Genomic DNA, 17,031 nt, shown 5'->3' with positions numbered 1-17,031 from the left:
CCCCTCCTTCTGCACGCAGCCCCTCACGACTGACAGCACCCCCTCCTGCCCCACGCAGACCCCCCTACATACAAAATCACCCTTTCCCTGTGCAGCCCTACATATATTACAATCCCTATGTAGGAACATCCACTTATCTGTGCCCCCCAAACCCCTCACACTGAGTCCTGTGTATAGAGAAACCGTCGGTCGCTCCATTGTGTAGCTCCTCAGTCCTCTCTCTGTCATCTGTCCGCAGTTTCCTGTCTGCACTCAATGGAGGAGGAGGCTCCGCCCCTTAATGTGACATCTTCCCTCACACGGTCACATGGGCATGACGTCAGCCGCGGTCTTTGGCTGTAGTCCTGGTTACAGGAGAGACGTTTCTTTCGCTTTCGCATTCGCGGAGCTGCTGTGACCGGGCAGGCCGGAGGGCGGCGCTCTGGGCTCCGGACCTATGCGGGGGCCCCTCATCATGGAGGCGGTGAGGTGGGCCTTCCCCTGTGCTCGCTGGGCTCCGGGCCGGGCAGACTGGTCCCTGTGTGCCCGCTGTGTGCAGCCTGAGGAGAAGCAGCGCATCGCTCAGTTCATGTTCAGCCGCGATGCCAAAGCTGCCATGGTATACCGTGTAGTGTGAATACGGGTGTAACAGATAACGGCCGCTATTAACCCCTTCCTGCACAGGACATTTTCGTTTTTCCTCCCCACCTTCTTAGAGTGAGGACACCACACTTTGATTGTTTTTTTTTGTGTGCAGCGACTGCAAAATAGTGATTCTGGGGTATGCGCTGTTTTTTTGGGGGGGCCGTTAAATGTAACGTTTAAATAGTTTTATATCTTGGGATTGGACATGACAATTCCAGACGTGATTTTGTTTATTTGTCTTTAATTTTTTTTTTTTTTGAAGGGGAAAGTAACTTTTATATATATTTTTTTTCATGTTTGTAAAAATTTCTAATCTAATTACACACCTGGTCAAAATTGTTGGTACCCCTCGTTTAACCCCTTAACCCCCGAAGGTGGTTTGCACGTTAATGACCGGGCCAATTTTTACAATTCTGACCACTGTCACTTTATGAGGTAATTACTCTGGAACGCTTCAATGGATCCCCCTGATTCTGAGACTGTTTTTTCGTGACATATTGTACTTCATGATTTTGGTAAAATTTCTTCGATATCACTTGCGTTTATTTGTGAAAAAAATGGAAATTTGGCGAAAATTTTGAAAATTTTGCAATTTTCAAAACTTTAATTTGTATGCCCTTAAATTAGAGAGATATGTCACACAAAAGAGTTAATGAATAACATTTCCCACATGTTTACTTTACATCAGCACAATTTTGGAACCCAAATTTTTTTTTGTTAGGGAGCTATAAGGGTTAAAAGTTGACCAGCGATTTCTCATTTTTCCAACAAAATTTACAAAACCATTTTTTTAGGGACCACATCACATTTGAAGTCACTTTGAGAGGTCTTTATGACAGAAAATACCCAAAAGTGACACCATTCTAAAAACTTCACCCCTCAAGGTGCTCAAAACCACATTCAAGAAGTTTATTAACCCTTCAGGTGCTTCACAGGAATTTTTTGAATGTGGAAGAAAAAAATGAACATTTAACTTTTTTCACAAAAATGTTACTTTAGACCCAATTTTTTTTATTTTCACAGAGGTAACAAGAAAAAATGGACCCCAAAATTTGTTGTGCATTTTCCCCTGGGCACGCAGATACCCAATATGTGGGGAAAAAACACTGTTTGGGCGCACGGCAGGACTCGGAAGGGAAGGAGCACCATTTGACTTTTTGATTGTAAAATTTGCTTGAATAATTAGCGGACGCCATGTTGTGTTTGGAGAGCCCCTGTGTGCCCAAACATTGGAGCTCCCCCACAAGTGACCCCATTTTGGAAACTAGACCCCCCAAGGCACCTATCTAGATGCATAGTAAGCACTTGGAACCCCCAGGTGCTTCACAAATTGATTCGTAAAAATGAAAAAAAAAACACTTTTTCATTTTTATGAATCAATTTGTGAAGCACCTGGGGGTTCCAAGTGCTCACTATGCATCTAGATAGATGCCTTGGGGGGTCTAGTTTCCAAAATGGGGTCACTTGTGGGAGAGCTCCAATGTTTGGGCACACAGGGACTCTCCAAATGCAACATGGTATCCGCTAACAAATTGAATGGAAAATCGGCTCAAATTGTTAGCGGACACCAAGTTGCGTTTGGAGAGCCCCTGTGTTCCCAAACTTTGAAGATCCCCCACAAGTGACCCCATTTTGGAAACTAGACCCCCAAAGGCACCTATCTAGATGCATAGTGAGCACTTGGAACCCCCAGGTGTTTCACAAATTGATTCATAAATATGAAAAAGTGTTTTTTTTTTCACCTTTTCATTTTTACGAATCAATTTGTGAAGCACCTGGGGGTTCCAGGTGCTCACTATGCATCTAGATAGGTGCCTTGGGGGGTCTAGTTTCCAAAATGGGGTCACTTGTGGGGGAGCTCCAATGTTTGGGCACACAGGGACTCTCCAAACGCAACATGATGTCCACTAACAAATTGGCTCAAATTGTTAGCGGACATCATGTTGCGTTTGGAGAGCCCCTGTGTGCCCAAACATTGGAGCTCCCCCACAAGTGACCCCATTTTGGAAACTATACCCCTCAAGGATTTTATTAAGATGTATAGTGAACATTTTGAACCCAGAGGTACGACACAGAATTTGTTTACATTAGGTCATCATATTGAATAAGTTGTCATTAGTCTTGAGCGCAAGTGCTCGCTACTTGAGTTTGCATCGGGTACTCAGGTATGCACCATGAACAGCGTGTGCTCGAGTGACATGCTCGAGTCCCTGCTCCGCATGTTTCACGGTTATTAGACACCCAAAAAAAACATGCGGGGATCGCTCGTGCATGGCAGGCAATCCCCGTAAAGTTTTTTTGGCCGCGAAGCATATGGGGCAGAGACTCGAGCATGTTACTCAAATACCCACGATACTCAATGCATACCAGAGCACCCGATGCAAACTGAAGTAGCGAGCACTTGCGCTCAACACTAGTCACCATATCGTCATCTTTTTTCTTACTTTTGAAAAAAATCCCAACCCCATCACAACCCTAACCCCAACCCCAGCCCTAACCCTAACACAACCCTAACCGTAGCACAACTCTAACCCTAGCACAACCCCAACCACAGCCCTAACCGTAGCACAGCCCTAACCGTAGCACAGCCCTAACCGTAGCACAACCCTAACCGTAGCACAACCCTAACCCCAAACCCAGCCCTAACCCTAGCCCAATCCTAACCCAAGAGTTTATTTTTGACGCCGTTCCTCGTGCGGTATAAGTGATTAGACGACTTTATTCTTCGGGTCGGTGTGATTACAGCAATGCCAGAATCATATCGGGTTTTTATGACTGACCGCTGTCACACACAAAAAGACGCATTTTTTGTAAAATCTAGTTTTTGCATCGCCATATTTTGAGAGCTATAATTTTTCCAGATTTCGGCAGACAGTCATGTGACAGCTCGTTTTTTGCGGGATGAGTTGACGTTGTTATTGTTGCCATTTTCAGGCACGTGACGTTTTTTGATCGCTTTCTATTCCGATTTTTGGGAGGCAGAATAAACAAAAACCAACAATTCAGGAATTGTTTTTTTTTTTTTTTTTTTTTTATTCTGTTCCGCGTGTGGTAAAATTGATAAGGTAGCTTTATTATTCGGGTCAGTACGTTTACAGCGTTACCACATTTATATCGTTTTTCTATGTTTTGCACTTTTACATAATAAAAGCAATTTTATAGAAAAAAATATTTTTTAGCATAGCTTTATTCTAAGAGCTATAACTTTTTTATTTTTCAGCTGATGGAGCTGTATGGTGGCTTGTTTTTTGCGGGACGAGATGACTTTTTCAGCGGTAACATTTTTATTTATATTCGTCTTTTTGATCGCGTGTTATTCCATTTTTTATTTGGCGGTATGGTGATAAAGCATTGTTTTTTGCTTCGTTTTTTTTTTCTTTTTTACCGTGTTCACTGAAGGGGTTAACTAGTGGGACAGTTTTATAGGTCAGGTTGTTCCGGACGCGGCGATACCAAATATGTGTACTTTTATTGTTTTTTTTTATAATAATATTTATTGATGGGTACATTATATTTTTATTTTTGGTAGACTATTTTATTTATTTATTTTTTATATTTTTGCAATTTTTTTTTCACTTACTGACAGTTTTTATACTTTATTACTTTGTCCCACTATGGGACTTTCACTTTTTTTTCTCTGATCGCCTGCATGGCACAGGAATGCAGCACCATCCCTGTGTCATACAGGCTATCAGCGCTGCACAGTGAGAAGATTGTTTGGAGATGCACTGCGCATGTCCAAACAATCTTCCTGCTGTCTGGTGACCCGGATGTTGTCATGACGACATCGGGTCGTCATGGCAACACCCGGGAAGCCTTTGCAGACAGCGCTGGAAGCCGGAAGAGGAGGTGAGTATCTGCGATCACCTCCCCTTGCCCCCGCAATGCTGCGATAGACTTCGATCGCAGCATCGCAGGGGTTAATGTACTGGGAGCGGTGCAGGACCGCTCCCTGCACATAGTACCGGGTGTCAGCTGTGACAATCAGCTGACACCCGGCGGCGATCGCGCCCGCACAGCCTGTGTGCGCTCGCGATCGCGATGACGTACTAATACGAGTCTGGCTCTTAAGTCCCAGGGCACAGACGCGTATTAGTACGTCAGATGTTATTAAGGGGTTAATGAAAGAAATACAATGGTCACAGAAATAACTTGAATCTGACAAAAGTACTAATAAATTTAAAATCTATGAAAATGAACAAATGAAAGTCAGACATTGCTTTTCTGCTTCCACGGAATTGATGAAATAGTCCTGGACAGAAATGATGGTTCTTCTTAACTTAATATTTTGTTGAACCTTTTGAGGCAATCACTGCAATCGGACGATTCCTGTAACTGTCAATGAGTATTTTGGCCACTCCTAATGAGCAAACTGCTCCAGTTGTCTCGTGTTTGAAGGTTGCCTTTTCCAGATGACATGTTTCATCTCTTTCCAAAGATGCTCAATAGGATTTAGGTCAGGGCTCATAGAAGCCACTTCAGAATATTCCAATGGTTTCCTCTTAGCCATTCTTGGGTGTTTTTAGCTGTGTATTTTGGGTCATTATCCTGTTGCAAGACCCATGACCTGCGACTGAGACCAAGCTTTCTGACACTGGGCAGCACATTTCTCTCTAGAATCCCTTGATAGTCTTGAGATTTCATTGTACCCTGCACAGATTCAAGACACCCTGTGCCAGATGCAGCAAAGCTGCCCCAGAACATAACAGATCCTCCTCCATGTTTCACAGTAGGGACAGTGTTCTTTTCTTGATATACTTCATTTTTCCGTCTGTGAACATAGAGGTGATGTGCCTTGCCAAAATCTTCCATTTTTGTCTCATCTGTCCATAGGACATTCTCCCAGAAGCTTTGTGGCTTGTCAACATGTAGTTTTGGTTGTCTTCTATGAAGTCCACTTTGGATCAAACAACGACAGATGGTGCGATCTGACACTGATGTTCCTTGAGCTTGAAGTTCACCTTTAGTCTCTTTAGAAGTTTTCCTGGGCTCTTTTGTTACCATTCGTATTATCCGTCTCTTTGATTTGTCATCAATTTTCCTCCTGCGGCCACGTCCAGGGAGGTTGGCTACAGTTCCATGGATCTTACATTTCTGAATAATATGTGCATCTGTAGTCACAGGAACATCAAGCTGCTTGGAGATGGTCTTATAGCCTTTACCTTTAACATGCTTGTCTATAATTTTCTTTCTAATCTGAGACAACTCTTTCCTTTGCTTCCTCTGGTCCATGTTGAGTGTGGTACGCACCATGTCACTAAACAGCACAGTGACTATCTGTAGCCCTATATACAGGCCCACTGACTGATTACAAGATTGTAGACACCTGTGATGCTAATTAGTGGACACAACTTGATTTAACATGTCCCTTTTGTGACATTATTTTCAGAGGTGCCATCATTTGTCTTAATTTTCATAGATTTTTAATTTATTATTACTTTTGTCAGATTCAAGTTATTTCTGTGACCATTGTGGGTTTTTCTTTCATTAAACGAGGGGTACCAACAATTTTGACCACGTGTGTATGTCCCTCATCCTGGGCCCCATCCTATCTCCCTCATCCTGAGCCCCATCCTGGCTTATATATCTCCCTCATCCTGGGCCCCATCCTGGCGTATATATCTCCCTCATCCTGGGCCCCATCCTGGCTTATATATCTCCCTCATCCTGGGCCCCATCCTGACGTATATATGTCCCCCATCCTGGCGTATATATCTCCCTCATCCTGGGCCCCATCCTGACTTATATATGTCCCCTCATCCTTGTCCCCTCTGTGGGCACTATAGTAGTATTGTGGCTTGTCAAGACCTGAAGGTTCTGGCTGGATTAGTGATGTTTTCCTCTATTTTGTATCCTCAGGGCCGAGCTCTGGATTTATTAGCGCCTCAGTCTATATTCGGCTTTGTAAGTTCTCCCGTCCTCGTTACAGATCACCTTCTCCTTTTTATCCTTCAGGCCGGACGACTTCTGATCAGAAAGTTGATTGCGGAGAAGCTTCACATCCCCTGGGATAAGATAGTATTGGACAGGACAGCTAAAGGGAAGCCATTCCTGGTTAGTGGGATTCCTCCGCACTTCCCGAACTTCAGCTTCAATGTCTCCCATCAGGGCGATTATGCCGTTCTGGCCGCTGAGTCTGAGCTCCAGGTGGGAGTTGACATCATGAAAACTGATCGACCAGGTAGGGATTTTGCTATTTGGCTGGTAAAGGCTTTGGTTTCCTCTGGCTATGTGGTAACGTACAGATTGTGGGCTCTGACCTTTGGGAGCCCCACCGATTACCAGAATGGGGCCCTTGTATCCCCATTAGGGTGGAGAGCTGAGCATGTCCAACCGCTGCCATGTTCCTGGTCTATGAAGCTGCCTGGAAGAAGCTGAGCGCAGCGCTCAGGAGCTGCCATAGGGAATGAACGGAGCGGCAGTTGAGCTTGTGGTCTGCCCTCCATCCTAATGGGGATAAAAATGCCCCAATTTGGCGTATCGCCACACTTTGTGGCTTCCTCAGGGACAAATGTGCAATCACAATAGCGTGTCAAAACGTATAAATAGTAACAAATAATAATCAATTACCAGCTGTGTCTGGCAGAAGTGAGGTGCTAGTGTCCTTCATGATGTTATGCACATGCTCAATCAAGGGCATAGTAAAAAGAAGCGACGCACCACACTGACGACAGTCAAGTGTTTGACACAGAGAAGTTAATGCACAACAACTACGGCGGACATGTATTAGAAGGAAGTCACAAGTATCGGCGTCATCTCTTACTGCGCATCCCCGAGTAGCCACATAGAGAGCCTGAAGTCATAATACACATTGGCAGAAGGAGATGCTGAGTGACTTGTGCATGACCCCCCCCACCCTCTCCCAGGTGTATAACATCCGATGCCTCTTTTCTCCCCCTGCTGTATAACATCCGACCCCTCTTTTCTCCACCTGCTGCATAACATCCGGCCCCTCTTGCCTCCTCCGGCTTATAACATCCAACCCCTCGTTCTCCCCCACTGGACTCTGCAGGAGACATGTTCTGGGCAGTGACGGATCACACTTCTTTATCTGGGTGTTAGTGATTCCAGGACGGCATTGTGCCCGCTATACAGATGGTAGAGGAGGATAATGCTATGGACTGTTATCAGGGGTCGGCATTGGGCCCTTAAGTTCCAGAGAAGGGAAACCTTAATCTTCAGCACAAGGTATTGTGGACAATTGTAGCTTCCAGCTTTGTGGGAACAGTTTGGGGTTCGCCCTCTTCTGTTCCCCATGACTGTGCCCAGCGCATAAGCTCCATACAGACATGAGCGGCCGCAGCTGACCTGCGTTTTCTATAGGTATGGCTGAGCACTGTAACGCGCGAGTCTGGAGTGATGCTGTTTTCTAGCTGTACCTGTAAGCTCGGCTCTTTCGCATGTGGATTATTATTATTATTTGCTGTTCTCATTGTCAGATGTGAAATAGTCCTGATTCTATCGGAATAAAAGGCTGCAGGTGAACTCTGTGGTCTGAATAACGGATTGTGCCAATGGGAGGCTTCTGCATCACAGCGAGCGAGATGTGTCCTCTTAATTATAAGATGTTGAGATTTATGTATGTGATCCCTTCAGAAGGGCAATGGGGGGCGCTGTTGCTCCAGATCTGGAGCAGTTTGATCTATTTTGTGCTGCGAATGAGATTTTAACAAATAGTGATGAGCAGTTGGCGGCTCTGTGCTGTGCAATGTGATCAGTCCTTGAGGCAGCAGTTTACTATTCTGGGGGAAGTTTATAAGTGGTGCAGAAGAAAACTACATTAAAGGGACCCCGAGGGGAGGATGCTGCTACCCGAGGGGAGGATGGGGCCGCCTAAATCAAACTCTGGATGTGTTATTGCCTTTTCTTTATGTTTAAAGCCTCATTCAGACAAGTTTCTTGCATGGAAGTTCTATTTGCGTTTTTCACTGATAGATCTCGTACTTACTATGTGGGGCTGGTCACACGTCATATATATATATAATTTTTTTTTTTTTTCTGTACTGTTTGATTTGTACTAAATAACGGAGATATGTCTGATTTTGAGTCTCTGATCAATCTTTAGAATCCTGCTCTCAGATGACATGTATGTGCTTTCCTGTCACCAGATTTTTAATGTAGCATGATGTAAGGGCAGAGACTCTGATTCCAGCGATGTGTCACTTACTGAGCTGCCTGCAGCAGTTTGCATTAAAAACTGTTTTCTCTGCTGCAGATCTCAAAATGCTGCGCTCTGTATAACCCTGCCCACACCCCTGATTGGCATTTTTTGCCTATGCACAGCACAGTGCACAGAATGTTGCCAATCAGTGGTGGGGACGGGGTTACACAGCTCCTGAATATGTAGGACTACGTGGCAGCAGGTTTACTAGTCCACTATTACCACCATCATCTTGAAACTATTATACTTGTTGGTTTAACCCTCTAACACTGTTAGCGATTATTTATATCTGTCAGACTATTGACATTTACTTTTGCCATTTTCCAGGCAGCGGCTCCACAGAAGAGTTCTTCCGTATCATGCACCGCCAATTCACAGACAGAGAGTGGCTGTCTATCAGGAGTGCGGGGAGTGATGGGGCGCAGCTCGACACCTTCTACAGACACTGGGTAAATCATGGCTACAGGATAGAAGCTCACTGTGCAGACCGTAGAGGGTTTTTTTGGTGTGTTTTTACATGTGATTGATGAGACTGAAGTTACAGGTCACATACATGGACTTTCCCTTTAAATTCCAATTACTGTGTTATCTAGTCACACAAGTCTAACCCCCTTAGATGCCTCGGTAAATTACAACTCTGGAATCTGTAGAGTTAGAGGGGGATCAACCAATCAGAGCTTTAGATCCCCTATCGAAAGTAAAGAAAATTAAGAAACACAAAAAAAAAATACATAGCTTTCTGTAGTTATTCTATATTCAGACTTGGATCATTGTGGGCGTTTGTGATTTCAGGCATTGAAGGAAAGCTTTATAAAAGCCATAGGGGTCGGCCTGGGCTTTAACCTGCAAAGAATTGAATTTGAGGTGTCGCCCATACACATGGAACCGGGAAAGGTTTACACACAGACCAAGATGTGGCTTGATGATGATGAAGATAAAAATTGGTCCTTTGAGGTAAGAGTACACCTCCATGATGGATGTCCAAATTGCTGTTATAAAAAAAAATCCGATTTATTGCATTGTTTTTTGTCAGGAGTGTGCTTGTGAATAAAGTTGGTGAAATAATTAGCTGATTGTAACATATCTACAAATAAAGAGTATCTGCCCCTTTTATATCCATTTTCTTAAAAAAATATTGTTAAAGGGAACCGGTCATTTGATTCCTGGTATCCAGATCACGGGCAGCATGAATCAGACACCGGCTTCGTTATTGCACTCATGTATATAGCACTCAAACACTGCAGCATTTCAGAAAAAAAGCATACTCTGAGAAGCTGGCCAGAGTCATATGTCTCGGATGACTAGTCGAAGACCAGTGCTTTGGCGGCTTCCTCACTAAACTGACAAGTCTTGTCCTATGTGTGCATATAGGGAGAGACCTGTCAGTCAAGGGGAGCAGGGAGATGCTGCAGAGGACCTGCCTTGGACTGGTCATGTTATTTAACTGCATGAGAGGCCAGTGCTTGTAATTACTCACAAGCAGCCATTTACAAATTCCTAAGAAGACCTAAACTTTATTTTATCACCAAAAAAATAATCACAATTTCACAGACCACGTCATTGATACAAGACAGAGGGCGGAGAGATCAAGCCACAGGAGAAACCACCTAGTGAGCTCTGAACTGGCAGCTCCTGAAGCCACAGGAGAAACCATCAAGTGAGCTCTGAACTGGCAGCTCCTGAAGCCACAGGAGAAACCATCAAGTGAGCTCTGAACTGGCAGCTCCTGAAGCCACAGGAGAAACCATCAAGTGAGCTCTGAACTGGCAGCTCCTGAAGCCACAGGAGAAACCATCAAGTGAGCTCTGAACTGGCAGCTCCTGAAGCCACAGGAGAAACCATCAAGGGAGCTCTGAACTGGCAGCTCCTGAAGCCACAGGAGAAACCATCAAGCGATCTCTGAACTGGCAGCTCCTGAAGCCACAGGAGAAACCATCAAGCGAGCTCTGAACTGGCAGCTCCTGAAGCCACAGGAGAAACCATCAAGCGAGCTCTGAACTGGCAGCTCCTGAAGCCACAGGAGAAACCATCAAGCGAGCTCTGAACTGGCAGCTCCTGAAGCCACAGGAGAAACCATCAAGTGAGCTCTGAATTGGCAGCTCCTGATGCAGGATAGTTCTCACTTCGTGCAACTAGTCTACAAAGAGATGAATATCTGGCTAAAATCTTTGAAGATTTGGGACCACTTGTTTTTTGGTTGCAGCCTTTTCAATAGATGTGTCGAAGTCTTAGATTAAAAAAAAAAAAAAAATAGATAGATATCTATCTATCTCTCTCTGAGCCTTCATATGTATGTGGTCATATATTTTAAACCACAAAGAAATATATTTGTTATCTTGAGGTATTGTGACCAAGCCTTACAATTGCTCATTTTGCCTTTCTACCCAGATAATTCTTCTTTTTTTCTCTGCACAGGAAGTCTCTTGTTCCTACATTATCATTCATCTCTTCAACTCCTGTCCCAGCTGCTCCCTCCTTCCCCTGCCAGGGAATTTTCAGTGACTCATGACTCATACAGGGTAAATTGACCTCCTGTTTCTGCATAGAGCTTAGAAGGATTCAGCTAGTCAGTTTTTAATCACATGATGTCATAGACCTAATGGAAAAGAGAAGAATTAGCTGGGTAGAAAGGCAAAATGACCAATTGTAAGTGCACAGTGCTATATAATATGATTGCAATATATTAAGAGCATAACAATTTTGATGGGACGAGGGCTTATATAAGAAAATCTTCTGTCTTCAACAGAACTGGGACTTGGCAAAAGCTGCAATGGGTTCATCGCTGTTAAATTCCTGGAGCTTCCACAAGTCCAGACCTCTAAATGACAATTTTGTACCTGTCCTTTTATATGATGTCCTATATAATTGTATTTAGGGTTCGTTTTGTTCTTGTTTTGCAGGAAACGCTCCTGGATGAAAAACATCACGTGGCTGTAGCTTTAGGAGGCAAAGACACAAATAAAGGCCCCCCATCACAGGTGCAGTAAGAACATCACTCTCATACAGTATAATATATTGTATTGTCCTGAGATATCACATAATATCAGGAGGTGATTTTCCAAAATTGTAGGTAAATGAAGCCGTCTAGAGAACGAAAAGAATTCTCCAATGGGACAAAAATATATGTAATGTATCCAATAAAGGAAAAGGGGGAAAAGTTGGGGTAAACAAATGTATAACAATGGAATAGATAAAGTTTTTATTCATAAATATATAGAAATAAATATTTAATAATGGGGAAAGGTCAGACTGAAAAACAGACATTAGATAATGTAGATGGCAATCATGACCCATGATCGGACCCAGAATCACTGATGTAAGAGGCAAGAAAACACCCTCCACCACCTTTTATAGTGGTTGATTAAACATGAATTATATTAGAAACTTTCATCTGTGCATATATTTCAATATCCCAAGAGTCAAAAAAACAAAACACCCATTAGAGTGAGAACCTATGTGGTATGTCTTGTTTAGGGACTTTTCTCTTATCTCCCCTCTTTTTTTTTTTAAATTTTCATAGTTAGAAGTTACTTCAGATAACACAAAGCTGAAGACAGACAGCGATACGTGGCAAATACTGACATAATATGGACTTTTAGTTTTGCTCCTCAGCTTCTAAGCTCATCAGTGAACTTTACTTTGCCTGCAGAAGTCTTAGACCGTATGCCCCACGTGTTATCTGCAGTCGGTCTCGGGCCATGGACCAGCGATACCAGAGTTTGGCTACAGACATCATGTGCGGTATATGGGCTGTGACGTCTGCAGCTAATGCAACTAGAAGGCGAGGAGCATTAGGAACTGGAGGAAAAGGGTGAGTATATGTTTAGTATTTTTCATCTATTACCAATGGTCCAAACGATAGCCGACGCTCACATCTTCTTAAAGGAATTGTTTTATTGATCCAGTAATATAAAATGCACAAAAATGGTTTGAACACAACAGCAGAAAAGAAATATCTGCAGTGCTCCCAGGCAACATGTGTCAGACCTGCATGGTCCTTTTTCAGGCTTGACCATTCAGGTCTGAAACATGTTGCCTGGGAGCGCAGCAGATATTTTTTCTGCATTCCAGATAACACCTCCAGACTGCTGTTTGAATGCATCTGTTTAATCTGCAGGAGGGAACATTATTCACAGTTCTCACCTATGAAGATCTCATGGCATCTGCACTTCCAATTACACCAGAGGATCCGGATTACTGGGATAACTTTCAGTCCAAACAAGAATTTCCCCAGCGGCAGAACTCTACAGCCAAGGTCGTAACCTGAGGATTCAACTGTAACCTGAGGACTCAACGGTCCCGAGCCTCAGGATTATCCAGATTTTGCTAGAAGGGTTCAGAGGTGCTTAGCGGCTATGTATCACCGGGCATGAAAATCACTGTATCATATCTGCATCCAGCACAGGGAGATAGGGCGCATAGGAAACATTTGTGGATACTTCCCTCCCTGTGCGGATATATGTACTTAGTTAATATGGTTGAAAATAGATGACTGTCCATCAGGTGGGAAGGGACACCTGCACGATTACAGAGCATGGCCAAGTCAGCCCCAATACCTGGCAAAGTAAATGTCTCTGAATTATAAAGTGTAGGAATCTAGTATCCTCCACTGATCCTGAGATAACAGAGCCCCCAACCAGTCTCCTGAAGCAAAGCTGGACAGCTGAAAACGTGCAAAGCAGAAGCAGAGCTGTGGTTTCTTTAATCTCTGGATCGGCGGAGGTCCCAATAGTCAGTGGTCACCAAAAGGAAGCCCTGCAAACCTCCTCCTACCTGCCGGCATCACGACCTCCACTTGTGATGTACAGACCCGGCCCTACAGCATGAGTTAACACCAGGCCTTGGGTGGAGTGGAGCTGAAACTCAACCAGGCCTGTACCCAGCAGATAATGGCTGTGATACACAGGCAGGATCTGCCTCTAACACCCGGAGTGGAGCTTAGCTACGACTGTGGCTGTTAACCTGTTAAATGCTGCTGTCAATCTCTACAGCAGCACTTGCAGGTCGGCGCATCATTCCATCTGGAGCGTCGATGAATTGCTATGACTGCCAGGGGTCCGCTAAAGACCACCTTTCGTGTTATATTCGTACTCTTGTGAATGCTAGACGATCGCAGGTTCAGGTTCCTTAAGCAGGGCTAACAAATAAAGTAAAGAGGGAAAAAAAAGTTTAAAATAAAAAATGTAAAAGTTCAAATCGTCCTCTTTCTACTCCATTAAAAATAAAGAAATAAAAAAAAAAAAATACACAGATGTGGTGTCGTTACATCCGTAAAAGTCCGATATGTCAAACTATAAAATTAACTAAATCGGTAAATGAGGAAAAAAACTTAAATGCCAGAATGATTTTCCCGCAACTGCGACTCTGCCAAAAAAATTGCAATAAGAAGCAATCGAAACATCATATCTACCCTGGACCACCAAAGATGTTTTCTCAGCAAGCAAATAAGAGCTGGTTTGCCGTCTGGCTCACGGGTTCTCCGCTGCATTCATTTGGATGCCCCTAAGGTATTTGACGAGGTGGAGGTGGAGATTCCTTTGTAAAGTTCTGGAAAGATTTGATCTTGGTAGTTATTTTATTCAATTAACCAAATTGGTATATAAGCTTCCAAGAGTCAGAGTGAGCGTTAATGGATCTACAGTCATGGCCGAAAGTGTTGGCACCCTTGAAATTTTTCCAGAAAATAAAGCATTTCTCCCAGAAAATTATTGTAGTTATACACATGTTTATTTCCTTTTGTGTGTATTGGAACAACACAAAAAAAACACAGAAAAAAAGGCAAATTGAACATAATTTCACACACAACCCAAAAATGGTCCAGACAAAATTGTTGGCAACCTCAACTTAATATTTGGTTGAACACCCTTTGGAATAAAGTCTGCCTGCGGTTTCCTGACGTCCTGCGACTACCTGCAATTTCCTGAAGTCCTCTGCCTGCCTGCGGTTTCCTGACGTCTTGCGCCTGCCTGCGGTTTCCTGTTGTCCACTTGCCTGCCTGTGGTTTCCTGACGTCTGAATGCCTTTGGTTTCCAGTATACCACCTGTCTGCCTACGGTTTCCAGTTCCTCTAGTCGCCAACCTGCTGCACAGACGTCTGTGGCTCATGTCCCTGCCTGCACCTTGGTCTTAGAGGATCCACCTCTTGAACTTCTCATAACAGTGCTTATTTTCCAGATCGGTGTCTTCCAAAGGGCTGCTGAAGGTAGTGCGCCTTGTTTGAAGCATTCAGTTCATTTCAGGAATGGGTAGGATGTGATGTAGCCAGGATATCATCAGTAATTCATTAACATAGGGGAATTGATGTCATCATCTTCAGATAAATAGGGGGTTCTATTGGGTGAAGATTCTCTGGTGGTTGGAGATTCTCTTGGATTTTGGTTGCACCATTCCAAAAAGGAGCAGATGGCAAAAGGTTCATTTGGGTGCGTTGAGAAGGGTCCACTATTTGTCCAGTGGCCTGCTTTAAATGTCATTTGGGTTTAGGAAGGGCACATACAGGCGCACTATTAAAACACAGGGATGGTTCTTTTTTTGTCCAGGTATCAGTTGTCAGTGGTACTTGAGAAGTTTGGGGTCAGAGTGAGAATTGGGACCACAAGTAAGGCAGAGCTGTGAGGCCTGCATTCTGAAGTGGTGCTGAAAATGGGCAGGTGGGAGTCTATGAAATACAAGCTACAGTATAAGTGCGAATACATCCTGGCTGCCCACTGTGTTTCATAGTGCTTGACTGTACTACCGATGCAGGGAAACGTGTGTTTGTACCCGCAAGAAACAGTTCTGACAATGGGGCTAATTTTTTAAATGCCTTGATGACAACAAGCCAGGACTTTTTCATGTCTCCAGAAATAAGGATCATTTTTGGATTGCTTAATAAAAAGCCTTTGTAATTGCCAAATGATTTTGTGACTAGCAAACCAATTGCAGGCCACAAAAAAGGGGATATTTTTTTCACTTCTCGTTGAGGCCATTATTTCTTCACAATTAAAACAGTACAGTACACGTGTTTTGTCTCCCTATTAAAGGGGTTGTGCCGCCATAAAGAATACAGTTAACCAACCAGAAAAGGTGGAAACAAATAGTTTTGTAATTTATAGTGATTCAAAATTGTGCTTCATTCAAAAGATACCAAGCTTTTATTTTTTTAATTCTGCTCTCTGGCGCCTCCTGGTGTTATTCTATTACGTCCTGGTAGAGGGTGATCAGCTGGTCGATTTTGCGCAGTTCCTGTCATAAGAGCTCCCCACCCGCAGAGTGTACAATGTGTTCTCTGTCACAAGGCTCCCTGCTGTAAGCACAGAGTGTCTGTGATTCATCCCCTCCCCCTGCGCTCACACCTGATCTCCGGGTGAGACACCCCCTCCCCTGCCTCACAGCTCCTCTCCAGGTGAGATAACCCCTCCCCCTACCTCACAGCTCCTCTCCGGGTGAGACACCCCCTCCCCCTGCCCTCACAGTTCCTCTCCAGGTGAGACACCCCCTCCTCTGCCTCACAGCTCCTCTCCGGGTGAGACAACCCCTCCCCCTACCTCACAGCTCCTCTCCTGGTGAGACACCCCCCTCCCCTGCCTCACAGCTCCTCTCCAGGTGAGACAACCCCTCCCCCTACCTCACAGCTCCTCTCCTGGTGAGACAACCCCTCCCCTGCCTCACAGCTCCTCTCCAGGTCAGACAACCCCTCCCCCTACCTCACAGCTCCTCTCCTGGTGAGACACCCCCTCCCCTGCGCTCACAGCTCCTCTCCAGGTGAGGCACCCCATCCCCTGCGCTCACAGCTCCTCTCCAGGTGAGACACCTCTTCTCCCTGCCTCATCGCTCCTCTACAGGTGAGACATCTCCTCTTCTGCGCTCACAGCTCCCCTCCGGGTGAGACACCCTCTCCCCTGCACTCACAGCTCCTCTACAGGTGAGACACCTCTTCTCCTGCGCTCACAGCTCCTCTCCGGGTGAGCCGCCCCTTCCCCTGCGCTCACAGCTCCTCTCCTAGTGAGCTGCCCCTTCCCCTGAGCTCACAGCTCCTCTCCGGGTGAGCCGCCCCTTCCCCTGCGCTCACAGCTCCTCTCCGGGTGAGCCACCTCTTCTCCTGCGCTCACAGCTCCTCTCAGGGTGAGACTCCCCCTCCCCTGACCTCACAGCTCCTCTCAGGGTGAGACACCCCCTCCCCCTGCCCTCACAGCTCCTCTCAGGGTGAGACACCCCCCTCCCCTGACCTCACAGCTCCTCTCAGGGTGAGACACCCCCTCCCCTGA

General features: G+C 44.9%; 1 protein-coding gene across 3 annotated transcripts; it reads left to right on the top strand.

The window, feature by feature from the left end:
• The first annotated feature begins 301 nt into the window (after nucleotides 1-301).
• Nucleotides 302-14,490, top strand: AASDHPPT (aminoadipate-semialdehyde dehydrogenase-phosphopantetheinyl transferase). 3 transcript variants are annotated; one of them, XM_073662077.1, is made up of 6 exons: nucleotides 302-463; nucleotides 6,580-6,805; nucleotides 9,113-9,234; nucleotides 9,578-9,739; nucleotides 11,686-11,763; nucleotides 12,903-14,490. In XM_073662077.1, exons 1-6 carry the CDS (start codon nucleotides 437-439, stop codon nucleotides 13,050-13,052), a joined length of 765 nt encoding a protein of 254 aa, XP_073518178.1. In that variant the 5' UTR covers nucleotides 302-436; the 3' UTR covers nucleotides 13,053-14,490. The 3 variants fall into 3 exon arrangements, with proteins under 3 accessions (XP_073518178.1, XP_073518177.1, XP_073518179.1); XM_073662076.1 differs by having other exon boundaries at nucleotides 302-598; XM_073662078.1 differs by lacking the exon at nucleotides 12,903-14,490 and adding an exon at nucleotides 11,201-11,304 and having other exon boundaries at nucleotides 302-598.
• The last annotated feature ends 2,541 nt before the right edge of the window (nucleotides 14,491-17,031 follow it).

This window comes from Phyllobates terribilis, unplaced genomic scaffold (genome assembly GCF_046119375.1).
Source record: "Phyllobates terribilis strain yellow unplaced genomic scaffold, ASM4611937v1 Scaffold_2__4_contigs__length_985480577, whole genome shotgun sequence".
Lineage (NCBI taxonomy): Eukaryota > Metazoa > Chordata > Amphibia > Anura > Dendrobatidae > Phyllobates > Phyllobates terribilis.
This window is presented reverse-complemented; position numbering and strand designations above follow the sequence as displayed.

Excerpts from the sequence above, each read along its gene's own strand:
- AASDHPPT (XM_073662076.1), top strand. The coding sequence starts at position 437 with ATGCGGGGGCCCCTCATCATGGAGGCGGTGAGGTGGGCCTTCCCCTGT. Across the intron at positions 599-6,579 it reads GCGATGCCAAAGCTGCCATG|GCCGGACGACTTCTGATCAG; the intron begins GTATACCGTGTA and ends TTTATCCTTCAG. Across the intron at positions 9,740-11,685 it reads ATAAAAATTGGTCCTTTGAG|GAAACGCTCCTGGATGAAAA; the intron begins GTAAGAGTACAC and ends CTTGTTTTGCAG.